The sequence below is a fragment of the Telmatherina bonti genome, assembly GCF_933228915.1.
Source record: "Telmatherina bonti genome assembly, chromosome: 15".
NCBI classification, from domain to species: domain Eukaryota; kingdom Metazoa; phylum Chordata; class Actinopteri; order Atheriniformes; family Telmatherinidae; genus Telmatherina; species Telmatherina bonti.
Window position 1 is genome coordinate 10,802,016 of NC_136613.1, and position 13,865 is coordinate 10,815,880.

At 41.6% G+C, this 13,865-nt stretch overlaps 1 protein-coding gene across 5 annotated transcripts in view; it reads right to left on the reverse strand.

Annotated features, from left to right (window-relative positions):
• LOC306766280 (mitogen-activated protein kinase kinase kinase kinase 4-like) overlaps positions 1-13,865 on the reverse strand; it is a 98,409-nt gene that overhangs the window by 9,162 nt on the left and 75,382 nt on the right. Inside the window, exons 15-24 of one of the 5 annotated variants that reach the window (XM_079253938.1) lie at positions 13,338-13,664; positions 11,257-11,412; positions 6,843-7,142; positions 5,299-5,408; positions 4,314-4,471; positions 4,016-4,113; positions 3,111-3,289; positions 2,894-3,011; positions 2,022-2,375; positions 1,183-1,297 (exon numbers count right to left, since the gene is read on the reverse strand). In XM_079253938.1, coding sequence (XP_079110064.1) covers positions 1,183-1,297; positions 2,022-2,375; positions 2,894-3,011; positions 3,111-3,289; positions 4,016-4,113; positions 4,314-4,471; positions 5,299-5,408; positions 6,843-7,142; positions 11,257-11,412; positions 13,338-13,664 — 1,915 coding nt within the window. The remainder of the gene's footprint in view (positions 1-1,182; positions 1,298-2,021; positions 2,376-2,893; positions 3,012-3,110; positions 3,290-4,015; positions 4,114-4,313; positions 4,472-5,298; positions 5,409-6,842; positions 7,143-11,256; positions 11,413-13,337; positions 13,665-13,865) is intronic. The other 4 variants (XM_079253935.1, XM_079253936.1, XM_079253937.1 and 1 more) reach the window with 4 other exon arrangements.

Here is a 13,865-nt window from a genome sequence, read left to right on the forward strand (position 1 = left end):
GTCGGTGTGACTGGGAAGAGACAGGAAGACATCTTGCAAACAAAAAAAAAACCTTGTCTTTGTCCTCCTTGTAAAGACTGAAGCAGTGGCTCATTTGATTGTTTATCCAGGAGGGTTGCAGTAAACACTTTTTTTTTTTTTAAATTTACTGCATTAAATCAAAGTGCATACAGTATATTTGAATTGATGGATAAACCCCAGTCCAGATGTGTTTATGTAAAGAGCCAAACAGAACAGCTGACCACCTCTTTAGTTACTTAATGAAATAAAACCCCCGTTTTCCTTAAACCTGACAGATATTCTTCAGAGTGACTACCCTTCTGCTTTTTATCATTTATAAAAGAAATTTTACAAGTTCCACTCTGAAAATAACATTTATGTTACTTTCAGAAGAGTATTCTGCTTCAAATAAACAGGAAATACACAGAATTTTGATTTTAGGCTGCAGCGTCTCCTCAACTAAAGAAAAACATTGTTTTTCTCAGGCTGACAACAACTTGTTGTGAGTAGAATGAATTCTGCATGAGGAAGATCATCAGACTTCTCAAAAATACCTGTTCAAGAAACATTAATATATATCCAGAAGCTTTTTTTCCTTTTTACCTCCTCTGATCCACAACACAGCGGCTATGCTAAGAGATGTCTCATCATGTTGGACTCTAATGTCTAAAAGATATGAGGAACAAATATTTCTAAATGACTTTAACAGACTGATGAAGCTGTTAATGTTTCCAATATTCTTTGGAAGATCCAAAGTTTATATCGCTTTGGACAAATCTGGTTGAATGCGGTGAAAAATCCCACACAGATTGTCAGTTTTTCTGTTTATAGATCAGTTTAGCGACTTGCAGCTCTGTACTGGATGTGAAATGGCTTTTGTCAGCGCTTGAGCTACTAACTTCAGTTCTCTTCTGCAGTGTAGACCACACTTTGGGGTTTTCTTATTGGCCTTGGAAAACATTACCAATCAATTAATTTAAGGAGATATTTTTACATTTGTATCCTTTTGGCCAAATATATCCATTATACTGGTATTATATGAACAAAATCAGGTATGTTATTCAATTAAACATCTTTTTTTTTTTTCTTAAAATAGATAAGCTTGGTGTGTACATGTATATTTATACTCTACGCTGCCGCCTTACTCATCAAGCTAAGCGGAACACAAGCAAAGAGACCTACCGACATTGTTGAGGGCGCTGCCGGTGGATGGAGAGACTTGGAGGAGGCGTGGGTCGATGAACGGAGTGAAGGAGGAAGAGGACTTGTGTTTCTGCATGTTGTTACTAGACTGACTCTACAGAGAATAAAAATAAGAATTAGTGGTGACAGAACAGAGCAGCTCTGAAAAGGATAATATAAAAGACCAAAAACATGTAAAAGGATGGACAAATATGGATGCAGTCGGACAAGCAGGCAGGTATGTCTTTATGTGTTGCATGCAAACACAACAGGATTGAAACTGAAGGATAAAATAACAAAAAGAAACATGAATGTTGTTGACTTGGTGGAAAAAAAAACCCCAAAAGGGTTAAAAGAAATGCTGCTATGAATAAAGTATTTCCATGTGAAGCATACTTGCCGTTACACTCTTACACTGTGTGCTATGACCTAATGTCTGGGGAGTGCGGGAATATGACCCTTTGGCTGAAAATAGGCGACAGTAAGGAATTAAGAGATTTGAAATGTTGGGGGAGTTTTTATTAAACCACAGAAAGTCTCAGAGGACTTTTGGACAAAAACTGCAAATCTTTCTACTCAGGAAATTTGGTATGTTTGTTCATTTATTTAAAATTCAAGCACTGAAGGGGACATAAACACAAAGCAGGCCACGAGTAGCCAGTAGGGGGCACTCTACTCCAAACATGACATATAAATGTTATAAAAAGAATTCATCACCAAGTTTAGTCAAAAATCTGACTCGGCTCTGGGCGCCGGCTGTTCTACTCATCATCTTTGTTCTTTTTGCTCAACATTACGAGACCGTGCCCACTTGTCCACGGTGGGGCTGGGGGACATACCTCTGTGAGGATGCCGAGCTTTTCCAGGGGACTCTGGGGGGATATGGAGGAGGGACTGGCAAGGCTGGAGGAGGAAGGGGAGTTGGATGCAGAGGAGGAAGGGGAAGAATGGTGGCTCTGCTGGATCAGGTCTGGGAGGTGGTGGATGCGACCAGCAAAGCCGTTCCTGTCAGAGTGTTGTGCGGGGTGATGATGGTGGTGGTGATGATGGTGATGGTGGTGCGGACTGGGGGTGAGGTGGACGAGGCCCTGCCCCGACACTGAGCCGAGACCGGGAGCGAAGCCTGCAAGCAGGCTGAGAGTCTGCGATTGGCCCGGGCCGGGGGCCGCACGCTTTCTGTTGTCACCTGCACTCTGGAAGTAGAAAGAGGGGTAGACGACTTTGGGTCTAGATGCGTTTCTGATGAGCTCGGGGGAAGGGAACGTGTTAACTACAGCGAAGGGCACACTACAGCGGCTACTCTACAGGTGGAAAGAAAACTCTTGTTAGTACTTAATGCCATGTTTAGGTTCCACTACACTCGTGTTGTCTGGCTCCGTAGAAGTTACCTGACTTGCTCTCCTTGGCTGCTAACAGGATGCGATACCTGCTAATGTCCTAACTTTTGTCAAGTAAAGTTAAAATGTACATATCAGTAATTGTACCTAAAAGTTTGAGAATTATTCATCTGTGTATAGAAAAAAGAAAAGATTTACACCTGAACTTCTACATCTCACACGCAGTTTCGAACAGAAAAGGACCAACACAATGTACAAACATAACGGATGAACACCTGGGAATAAACCAAATGCAACAGAACAATGGTACAGGAAGAGGTGCAGGCAAATGATTGGTGGGGACTTTTCCTTCTTTTGTTTCTTTGCACCAGTACCTGTCTGACAATCAGCGTGCTGTCTTTGCAGGGAGTTGACCCCGCGTCGTTTTCACCCTCGTCATGAACGATCATGGTCTTCATTGACTCAGTTTCTCCATTACTCAGCCTGGAAGTGCTGTAGGAGGTGATCGAGATACACGTGTGATGTTTAGACTGGACTTTGTTTATTTGTCTGATTCATCGTGCTACTGATTTGTCCATTGGGGACACATACACAGCTTTGGAGTCTTCTGGACCAGATGTTGATTCTTCTCCTGCCTCCTGGTCCACCTCTTCATCGTCATCCTCATCTGTGGTGTCTGAGTCTTCGCTAGAGGATGAATAATCTGTCACCTTATTTTGGGGACGTACGTCATCTACCGCACGCAGCTCCTTAGCCAGAGCCGTCAAGTCCTAAAGATCAAGCGGAGAATTGTCAGTTTGAACCATTTCATTGACCTTTTCTTGCTCAACTGGAGGGTTCCTCCTGTTCTTCAGCAGATCATTTTATATGCAAGTCATCAGCAGAGATTTCTTTCATTCATTTTGCTTTGCAAACAAGGAAACAGAATTCTGCTGGAGAGGAGAAGTGGTTACAGAGATATGCCAGCAGATGAGAAGCCAGTGTGAGGAGAAAAGCCAAACAGAAGCGAAGAGATGACCGCGCAGCTGATGCTCTTCAAGCTACTGCAGGTAAGGTTAGTGGGTTAATTATAATAATGAACCAGTTGTTAGGGCTGCAAAGATGAAAGAGTAAATCATTCATTAGTTAGAAAAGGCATGAGTTTAAACGGCAGACACCCAGCCAGCGAGACAAGCGCAAAAGGAATGAGACAAGAATTAGGAAACCCCGTCAGCCAGGAGGCTAAAACAAACGCTTCTCAGTCCGATTGCATCCCGTATATCAGCTGGTAAGTACGTCGCATAGTTTAGAGAAGATGCTTGATTAGGGAAAAGAAAAAATAAGCAGCAAGGAGAAAAGTCCCACTCATGCTACAGCAAATCATCACACACAAGAGTTCACACAAACCCAGCGGAGCACACAGTCATGTAGATGCTACCAAGCACAGGTTCTAGATCTGGATCTATGCCGGCTAGAGAGCTACGCTTCTGGCTACTCAGCTTGGAGTCAACTCTCACCGCTGGTCTGCTCGGCCTGACCAAGTCCTTCCTCTCCTCTGGTTTTTTCCCAGCATTCTCTGGTCGCTGGAGGGGCGAACCCTCCGATTTGGACGAGGCTGAAGGAGGGGGAGGTGGTAAAATGAGTTTATTTCTGCCGACGTTGTAATGCAAGAATAATCTACAAATTCAAACATAAACCTGTGTTTCAATTGAATGTTTATGGACTTTCTTTAAGTAGTGTCATGTACAGCTGTGTGTGTCAGGCGTGTTGTCCGCCTCGTGTATGTTATTTATCTGTTTAAGTGTGTGGACTCACAGCGGGCCCTGAACCTCTCTCCAGAGCCACAGTGAGAACTGGGCTGAGAGCTGGAGTTACTGGAGCTGCTGGAGGAACTGGAGCCTCCACTGCCACTATTACTTGTTCTGGGAACCAGCTTCTCCACTCGTTCCCACAGCAGCCGAGGCTCTGCTGAACTGCAGAGAGATGCAGACTTGTTGCACTTTCCACTGGTTTAACAGGAAAATAAAAGTGTTGCTGTGTGTTACGAAGACATTTGTATGAATGATTTGAGCATGTTTAGTGGTTTTTATCCATAACAACTGTGATGTTTTTCCATTTTAATTCTATCCTTTACAAAAGATTGTTTGAAACATTAAACATTAGATTTTAAGTTAATTAATAAGAAGTTTATGTTCTGGTAATGTATACATTTACAATCCTGGGAAAAGTTGACTATGCTTGTTTTGTCTAATCAAACATTTGCGGGGTAAAGAGGAAGTGACGAGTAGGTTAGACGGCACTGTTACGTAAAACCTCCCACACAACTTCTCCAAGACTGTGGAACCAGAGACACTGAATACTCTGAATAATTTCTGATTCATCTCCAAACAAGACAGTTGCTTTTTCCAGACTGAGCTGCTGATTCCTTTTCATGACTTTTTAATTACTTAGTTGGAAACAGAAACCTGGATTCAGATCCTCCTTTATGATTTGCATATCAACCCAAAACATGTTCAGACTTTAAGCTACCGATGTGTTCTACTTTATTCTTTTATTTTAAAAAAAAAAAAAAAAAAAAAAATCCTACATTTAACAGAACATGTTTAAATTTACATACATCAGTCATGATTATAGAAGAACTTTCTGATTTTAACTGTTTAAGTTTCCAATAATTCCAATTTAATTTAAAATGCAAGCAAGTTGTGAATTATTTAGAGTAAAAAAAAAAAAAAAAAAGAAAAGAACTAGAAACAAAGTAAGCCTGCCTTACTATGAACAACCCACTCTTCAGGCAGTTTACCTGGCAGCATTTCGGTGCACGGCCTCCCTGCTGTGAGGGGTGTTGCCATGGTGATGAGGCGAGTCTCGCCTCGACAACACCGGGGACCTTGATGTAGTCCTGACAGGAACCTTTTGTGATAAAAACAGTGACCAGCTTACACAAACACACTCTATAGGCATGAAGTGTGTGAGGGTACAGCGAATTTAAAAGAAGCACATTTCAACCTTTAAACATCCAAAACTGTGATTTTCTTTTAGTGCAGAACTTTGAATCGAAGCTGGTCTTCATTACACCACGTTAACTAAAACCTCATGAATCTTTCTTTTGCTCATAGGAAAGACAGTTACTGACAACTAGTGAGAAGTTAAGAATTGTTAAAAATGATTCAAAGCTTATTAAAAAAAAAAAAAAACACTATCAAGTATTTATACTACAAAGCATCATTAGTTACTTCTAATACTTAGCCAATCCAACTCTCAGCAAATAAATCCATCATTCCTCCTGAACACACACACACACAGCACCGTCTAACTGTAACACCAGCAGTCACATGTAAATCTAATGCAAATCATTGTTTGAGCATCCAAAGCGTAACATGCAGAGCAGATCTGGGAATGACTCCGCTTTGTTATTTAAAGGTTGTTTTTCCAGGACTGAGATGGTTCCTGTGAGGGTTTAAACAACATGCGTGGTCTTTACAGGGCTGTGATTTGGTTTGGCTGTAGTTCTGTTTATGACAGTTGTCACGAGAATAAAAACTATCTTGGCTCTGTGGACTGAAATGAGATCTTTCTTACTTTTTAAGTATGTATATATGTGGGCAGAGCCAAAAAAAAAAGGTCTCATATCTGTCCTGTACTTAACTATAACATCAAGCATCCTGTGAATTCTGGAAGACTGAGATGTTCTATTGCGGTGCTTATTACTCCACTAAGGAAGTTATGTTGTACCCAGCGTTTATCTGTTTGTCTGTCTTTATTTTAAACTTAAAAAGTTATGGATGGATTTTCATGAAATTTTCAGGAGTTGTTGGAAAACAGGAAGAACTGGTTGAATTTTGGTGGTGATCCGGCTCACTATTTGAATCCAAGCATTTTCCAAGAATCCAAGAAAGGTCTTGGCAGAGGTTTATGCTCTCAGTGCTTCTCTAGTATTTCTGTTATGTTCATTTTATGTGTTGTTGGAATGGAAGTTACAGAAAAATGAGCCTTGTTTCAGCATATCCTTATTTTCAGTACTGTCACAGTGAGGACTGGGTTAGAATGAGCCTGCAGACTGCTTCGTGTTGTTTTTATTAATAGAAAGCTAAGCTGTCTGTATGCCAATGCTGATTTTCATTGCCATAAAGGATTTAATAATTTCCCTTTTTATAAAAAATATATGCAGTTTAAACAGCCAGTCAATCTTGTAGTATGATAAATGTTGAACCTTATTTAACTCGGATGTGGTAGAAAACTCTTCAAGTAAAGAAGTGAGGAATCCTGGACAATAAATTTTGTCAAACTGTCACGTCTCAGCTGTGACTATCGGACTACACTGAGAGACCCTTTTCCTGTCCTTACCCTGGGAGGGGCCTCCGCTGATGGGACCTTGTCATGGGGTAAGGGTCTGGGCTGGGAATGGGTTTGTGGGTCAGTGCGTGCAGGAGTTGATGAGAAGGATGGTGATGATGATGATGATGATGATGGATGTTGATGGTGTAGGTGGGATTCGTGGCTGCTGTGAAGGTGGAGGTTTTCAAAGCTAGGGGAATGCTGCTCGTTGAAGGATTGCGACCGTGACACAACAGGTGGGGTTGGAGTGGAAGAGTTTGACGAGGCCACGCTGCTGCTGCTCTTTAAAGCAGCCAGATGGGAGCGAACCTTCCGGACAACAGAAACAGACAGCGGGAAGCACAGGTCAGTCGGCATGCAGTTTACTCAGACAAGGAGGAGGCGTTAGGCTCTCTTCAGATTGGAGCTATACAAAAGTTGAAGCTTTAACCTGAGCGCAGATGGGAAACTAAATACGACTTTTTACTATTTCATAAAATCACCACTTGCCTTAACAGTGATGCATGTAATAACTTCTGTCAAACAATCAGGCTCATCATCGGCCTTCTGATGGGACGGATGCCTGAAGGAGAACAGTCTGAGCTAACCTCCTCCACAGAGGGGCGCTCTGGAGTCAGAGCTAAAGTACAGCAGAGAGGGAGTGTTGTTGTTTCTGTGTAATTTTTCAAACCCTTTCCACCTTCATCTAACAAAGTGATTCCCAGCCCAGTTTTCTTCTGCCCTGCGCTGAAACGGCACTTGGCCTTTTGCTTTCACTGACTATGCATCCTGGTCAAGTCCTCTCCTTTCCTGTCTGTAGATAAAACCAAAGTTAAAGTAACTATAAACACTATATAAACACTATAAACACATCCCCTTAACGCTTGTTTACTTGAAATAAAGATTAATCATCTGCACTGTGATATGAATCATTAATGAAATGGTGAAGGGGAAATCAAGGGTACCAAGGGACTAAAACTACTCCCCTACAACACCGGCACTTCCACATGACCCCTGACCTCACTAATCCACGTAGTACGTGGATCGATATCAACTGGATGCTCAAGTGTGACCATTTTTTTTTTTATTTTTAAACTAAGAATGTAGTAAAATACACTACATAAAATACTACACTAAGTGTAGTAAAATACTGGCGCAAAATAGATTTTGATTATCCCCATTTATTCAGTTTGGGACCCGTTTTCAGGTTGCCAAAATGCTAAAACTCCATGTGAACAAGGCGTCTGTGTGAACGTGGGCTTAATTTTAACATTCACAGGCTTTCTGTGTCTTAAAAAAAGGGATGACAAGCCGTTATAATGAGGCCGTCCTTTAATTCCTGTTCCTTGACACGATCTAAAAGATTTCCTGCACATTCATAATTTCCCCCCGTTCAGCTTCAGCATGAATAAAATTTAAAAGTATAATTAAACAATACATTATAGACCTCTTGAGCAAAAGGAAGAAGGTGGATTTAATTTCTTTTAGGGTATTTAACCTTTTTGCCGTTGCAGCATTCTTAGTAAAACTTGTGGCATTAAATTCAGTCAGTCTATCAAGGGATATTTCAGGGATTTTAATTTTTTTTCAGCCGTTGATTCAGTGACTTTTAGTCTGTTAAGATCGCTTAAGTCCCTTTGCAAGCTTTCCAGAGTGTCAGAAATCATTTAAAAGCCAACGTTTAACAATCGCTCTTGCATAATACCTGCTGCAGCAGCTGTTTCCAGCTGTGACTCCCGACGACAACAAAGGGAAGTCTATGTGAAATCAGCTGCTGCAGTGTGAGCTCTAATGATGAAACCTCAAGCTATTTTTCCTCCAATGGCACGCAGCTTAAATTATATAGCTCCAAATCTGCGCACAGCCCTTAAAGAACTCCTGGTTTCAGGTTGCAACAAGATGAGAAATGAAACTATGCACATGTTTTAGCCGTTGTCATCCAGGCTGCATCTTTTCATTAATCATCAATTCCTGGCAAAAATGTAACCAATGGAAAAATGGACAGCCTGAATATCAACAGGTGTCATGTGATACTTTTCATTTCCGGGTGGCAGAATAAAAGAGAGACAATAAATAAAAATGTGAAGCTCCACAGAGCCTGAGACAAAAAGTCCAACTCTTTTTTCTGACTCGCTCAAACACAAAGCATGGCAACGGGTTAACATGCAAACATACAAGTAGACATGAATGGAAATGTTGACACAGCATGCACACATTCATGGTAGGGACTAAAAAGCATGTGACCGACTGTGAATGCTCCAGTTTAGATCCCATCTTGCCCATCAGCACAATGTTCTCCTAAATTTGAACTGTGTTTAAATGTAAACTCCCCTCACAGAAGAAGGGCGGCTGACACAAAGAGCTTCTGTTGTACTTCAAGTTTAATTTAATAAAACACAATATTTATGTTTTGTTTGTGGACTGTAAGCTGGATCCAACACCATGAGATCAGAATTCACATACGGGTTTGTGAATACTGCGGGACTGTTGGAAGTTATTTTCATTTCATTATGTCTGATTAGATTACCTCAAGTACCTCCGAAAAAAACAGTTATCTGCATAAAGCAATGCAAAAACAGACCATATCTCAGCCCGACGATGGCTTGCTATTGAGAGGAAGTTCATGATTGTACTTAACCTTAAAAATGATTGTTTAAAAGGCACCAGTGAATTTCATCATCAGCATCATCTCTATCGTTTAATCTGTGTGACATATTCACAACAGATTGGTTATGCTTGCAAAGCAGGTCCAACCCTGCCCGAGTCACTGCTGCAAATTTGGGTGTCCATGAATTATAGCTACTGTAAAGCTCCAGCACACAAAGACAGAGTACAATATGTAGAACAGGGACGCATCAACCCACAACATACAGCTTCTCTAGATTAATATTACATCCAGAACCCAACGACTCTTATCTCAGCCTCTTGGGATGTAGTTCCAAGGGTTCTGATAAACCAAAAGACAGGTGGTTGTGAAATTCTCTCCGCACATTAAACTTTCAATGCAGCGACACCTCTTAAAGCAGGATGGGTTGAAACAAGAAGGTTACAGGAAAACAGCAAAAACCAACAAAGGTTCAACATTAGAACCGTTGCCTGCAGAGGTCATCTTCATATAAACAGGCGCATTGATATTTGCTGAGTGTACATGTTTACTTTAAGTTGTAGATTCTTCCAGAGCGGCTCGTGTTACAGTGGCTCTGGTCGTACAGTGTGTGGCACTTTTTACCATCTAGTATATTATAGATATGTTACAACAGGAACTGCACGATCAACCCCGATGCATTCAAGGAGATCTCTAGAGATTTCCACCACACCTTTTAAATTTCCATTTACTTTGTCAAGTTATTTGTTCATGTATTTCTCTCAGTACTAGATTCTGAAACAATTCAATTTCCTTACTGATAAAGATTAAAGGGATTGATGGAGTATATTTGGTTTAATTTTACTTGTTGGGAATGCTTAAACTGGGGTACCCAGAGTCTGTCCTCCAGGGCCGCTGTCCTGCAGGTATTCCATGTATCCCTGCTCCAACACACCCGGCTTACATTAAATGGATCCAACAGTCAATGATGTTCTGCACAATGACTGATTAATTAGAGTCAGGTGTGTTGGAGCAGGGATACATGGAAAACCTGCAGGATTGTGGCTCTCGAAGACCGGAGCTAGGCACCCCTGGCTTAGACAGGGTTGGAACGATTTTATATTTATAGCTTAAAAACAGGGAAAATAACCCTCCATTCAGATTAAAACAATTTAACACCAACAGCCTCTGCAGCTGTACCGAGGTGGAAATATAACCTGAAAGAGTTCAGTTTCAGATAAAATCCTAGAAGAATAGAGAAAAATGTCTGTAAAAAAAAAAGCTGAAAAAGCAAATCCACAGTGATGATCAATCTTTCACAACGATCAGCAATTACTTTAGCTTTTCTTACTAAATCACCTGAAAGAAAGATGATGAAGGGTTATGATGAGACACAAGCTACAGACATCGAGCATTGAATGAAAGCAGACATTCTAAAAACATTAAACCATTTAATGGAAGCTGGAAAAAGAATCTGCTCATTGTCAGCTTTGGAAGTTCTGGTCGGGTAGTTTGGCCACCAGTTTGGCCAAATCAATAAAAACACCAGATTCAAAGACAAAAATGGTTTAAAAAAAAAAAAAAAGTAATTTAGACTGATCTCCAAAGTGTTAGCTGCTGCTGCTGCTGCAGATGGATGCAAAGCATGGAAAGAATTGTAGATCTCAGTCTGTAACGCCGCCCGGTCTAAATAGTTCAGCCAAGACAAATAAAACATCGGTTACCACCTGCAAACCTGTTTAGAGGAGAGAATAACCCCGGACATATTACCAGTTCAAAGCCAGCAGTTATCAGAATTTTAACCTCAGCATTCCCCGCAGCAAGTAAATCAGCCTTCTGTTAGGAGGAGATGAACCATACCTGCGGTTCCACGGGCCGGTGCATGGCAGGCGCCTCAGATGCAGAGTTCCCATTGGGGTATGAAGACTCAGAGCGCTGGGGTACTGGAGGCTGCTGTGGTTTGGTCTGAGCTGACTGGGGAGAACCCTGGATGTTCTTCCGGTACCGCTCGTCAGCCTGAGGAGAACACGCAGACAGAAACATGAGCGGCGGTGGGAGAGAACAGGGCGGTGTGTGTGTGTGTGTGTGTGGACGGAGAGGACACAAGCCATGAGAAGGAAGTGTTTGTTAGTTTTCTCCCACACAGAAGAGATGATTTGTACTAGCAGGAGTACAAGCACATAAGAAGGGCATCTGGTGATGCAGGCACACCAAAGGGCAGGCGTGTTACTTTTGCTGTAATACTGACATCTCTGCTAGAAGGACGACGGCGCCATAACCGGCGAGACTCTCATGCACTTTCCACAGAGAGAGAGAGAGAGAGAGAGAGAGAGAGAGAGAGAACAAGTACTGGAGAAAATGGAGAGATTAGAACACATTAAACTCAGGGACCCTGAATCCTGGAGGAAAGTTAAAGTTAAAGTGTTTTTGTTTTTCTTTTTAAACATTGAATATTTTATAAAAGATGTCAACATTTTTAAGACAGATTATCTAGATCTGACATTCATAACTGTTGCCTTCCTTAAAAATGATATTTACAGCATCATTTCAGATGGGAGCATCTCTAAAAATAAATAAATAAATAAACAGCCCATTAAATCTGGAGTTTTTACTCCATAAGTGTAACTTTTGTCTTAGACATCCACCTGCGTTTTCCTTGCATGCGTACATCCTCCAACATGGCCGCCTGGCAGTTCCCACCTCATGAAACAAACACCAAACTCATTCCTAAACAAGCTACTGAACCACAAAAACAGCATCCAGCCAGCGAGATGTGTTTGGATCTGGTTTGAATCTAAATCTTTTGCCTCCCAAACTAAACACCAGAAGGAAAAACTGAAAAAGAAACTAATGAGGTGGCTGAGAGACGGTGAGTTTCTTCCCGTTAGAGAGCTGTTCAGGTGAAAATACCACAGAATAAATGTCTGTTTCCTGAAGAACAGTAACACTAGATGGGATAAAACACAGAATTCTAACCTCTAGATAATTTGCCTTGTTAGATCTTTATACATATGTAAACCATGTTTTGGTTGTTTCCTTATAACAGATGAAGCTGACTTAACTATTTCATAAAATTAACCTTTTGAAACACATTTAAGTTCAAACAATTAAAATCCATTAACAGAGGTATATTATTAGAAAATAGTTAATAGATGCAGCTGTTACCTCATAGGCTACCAAAGGCGTCTTGCAGTGTCTGTCTATGGAAAGCTTTGATCTGGCAAGTCAAAATGTGCTCCAAGTGCACACCCCGAAGACGCCCCAACGCATTAACCTGGCCAAATCAGACCCCCCCCCCCCATTATGTGATGTTCACCTCTTGCTACTATGAAGTTTTGTTGTTTTGTCCATGAAATAAACTATTTTTTACATATATTTTAAGGTCTTCCTTCGTTTTAAGGTCTTCCATTAATGAAACCTGCAGCAGAAAAATCCAGAAGGGTTTCATCACTAATATTTGATCTAACAACTACATCAGACATTCGATGATGCTTTCAGCTTCAGTGTTATATAAACAATTTAAAGTTTAAACACACAAATTACTTTCATTTATTGCATCTAAATAAATTCACATATCTACGACCGACAAGCACGTCTTTGTTACATGACGTGTTGTTAATGCGACGAGTTATTTGAGAAGTCGTTATTTGTTTGACATCCAGTTTCGAGGTTAATTTTCCATGTTAAAGTCCAAGCAGAGTCAAAATGAAAGGTATTTTGCTGTTGGTCCAGTATTGCTAGGCCTGTGTAACTATTAGATTGTGAGTTGTTGAAAAAGAAAATGCACTTTAGGCACAGAACTGGTCTAAAAAGAGTCCATTCATCCCACATCATCAGCGAGCCATCACCATGTAACACACAAAGCAGTGGGAGTGAGTTCACACAAGCAAAGGAAGCATTCTACAGCGGTCAGTGTGGCGGCATCAGGTTGCAAGGTTCACCTCTCTGACTGGCTCAGAGTCAGGGGCGGGGCCTTGGAGGTCAGCCGCAGCTGGTTTCGGTTTTTCCAGACTGGACACCGGACTGGAGCGTGTCTTCTCAGAGTCAGCGCTCTGTTGTTTAGACGCTTCCAAATCACTTGTCTGTGGCGGCTTCCCCCTGTCCGGCTCGAGGTTCTTCGGGGGTTTGACGCTCTGCTGCGAGGCCGTTTTGCTACTATCCTGGTTCTGGTTCTGCTGTAGCGACAGCAGGTAGGCTTGCTCCTGCTGCAGCTGCCTCTGAAGCTTCTGGGCTTGCCGCTGCTCCTCAAGCTCCCGCCATTTATACTCCTGAGTACAAGGAGGGCCAAGGTGAACCAAAGCCGCTGTCTAGAAGAAGCTGGGTAAGGTTTCACTTTTTCAATGTATAGCTGCACAGCAAGGTGATATTTAAATTTCCTCTGGTATCCTCAAATGTGCTGGTTAGTGTCGCATGCCACCTGATGTTCATGACACTATGCTGGGCGGACACTGTGCGATTTTGAGGGGATT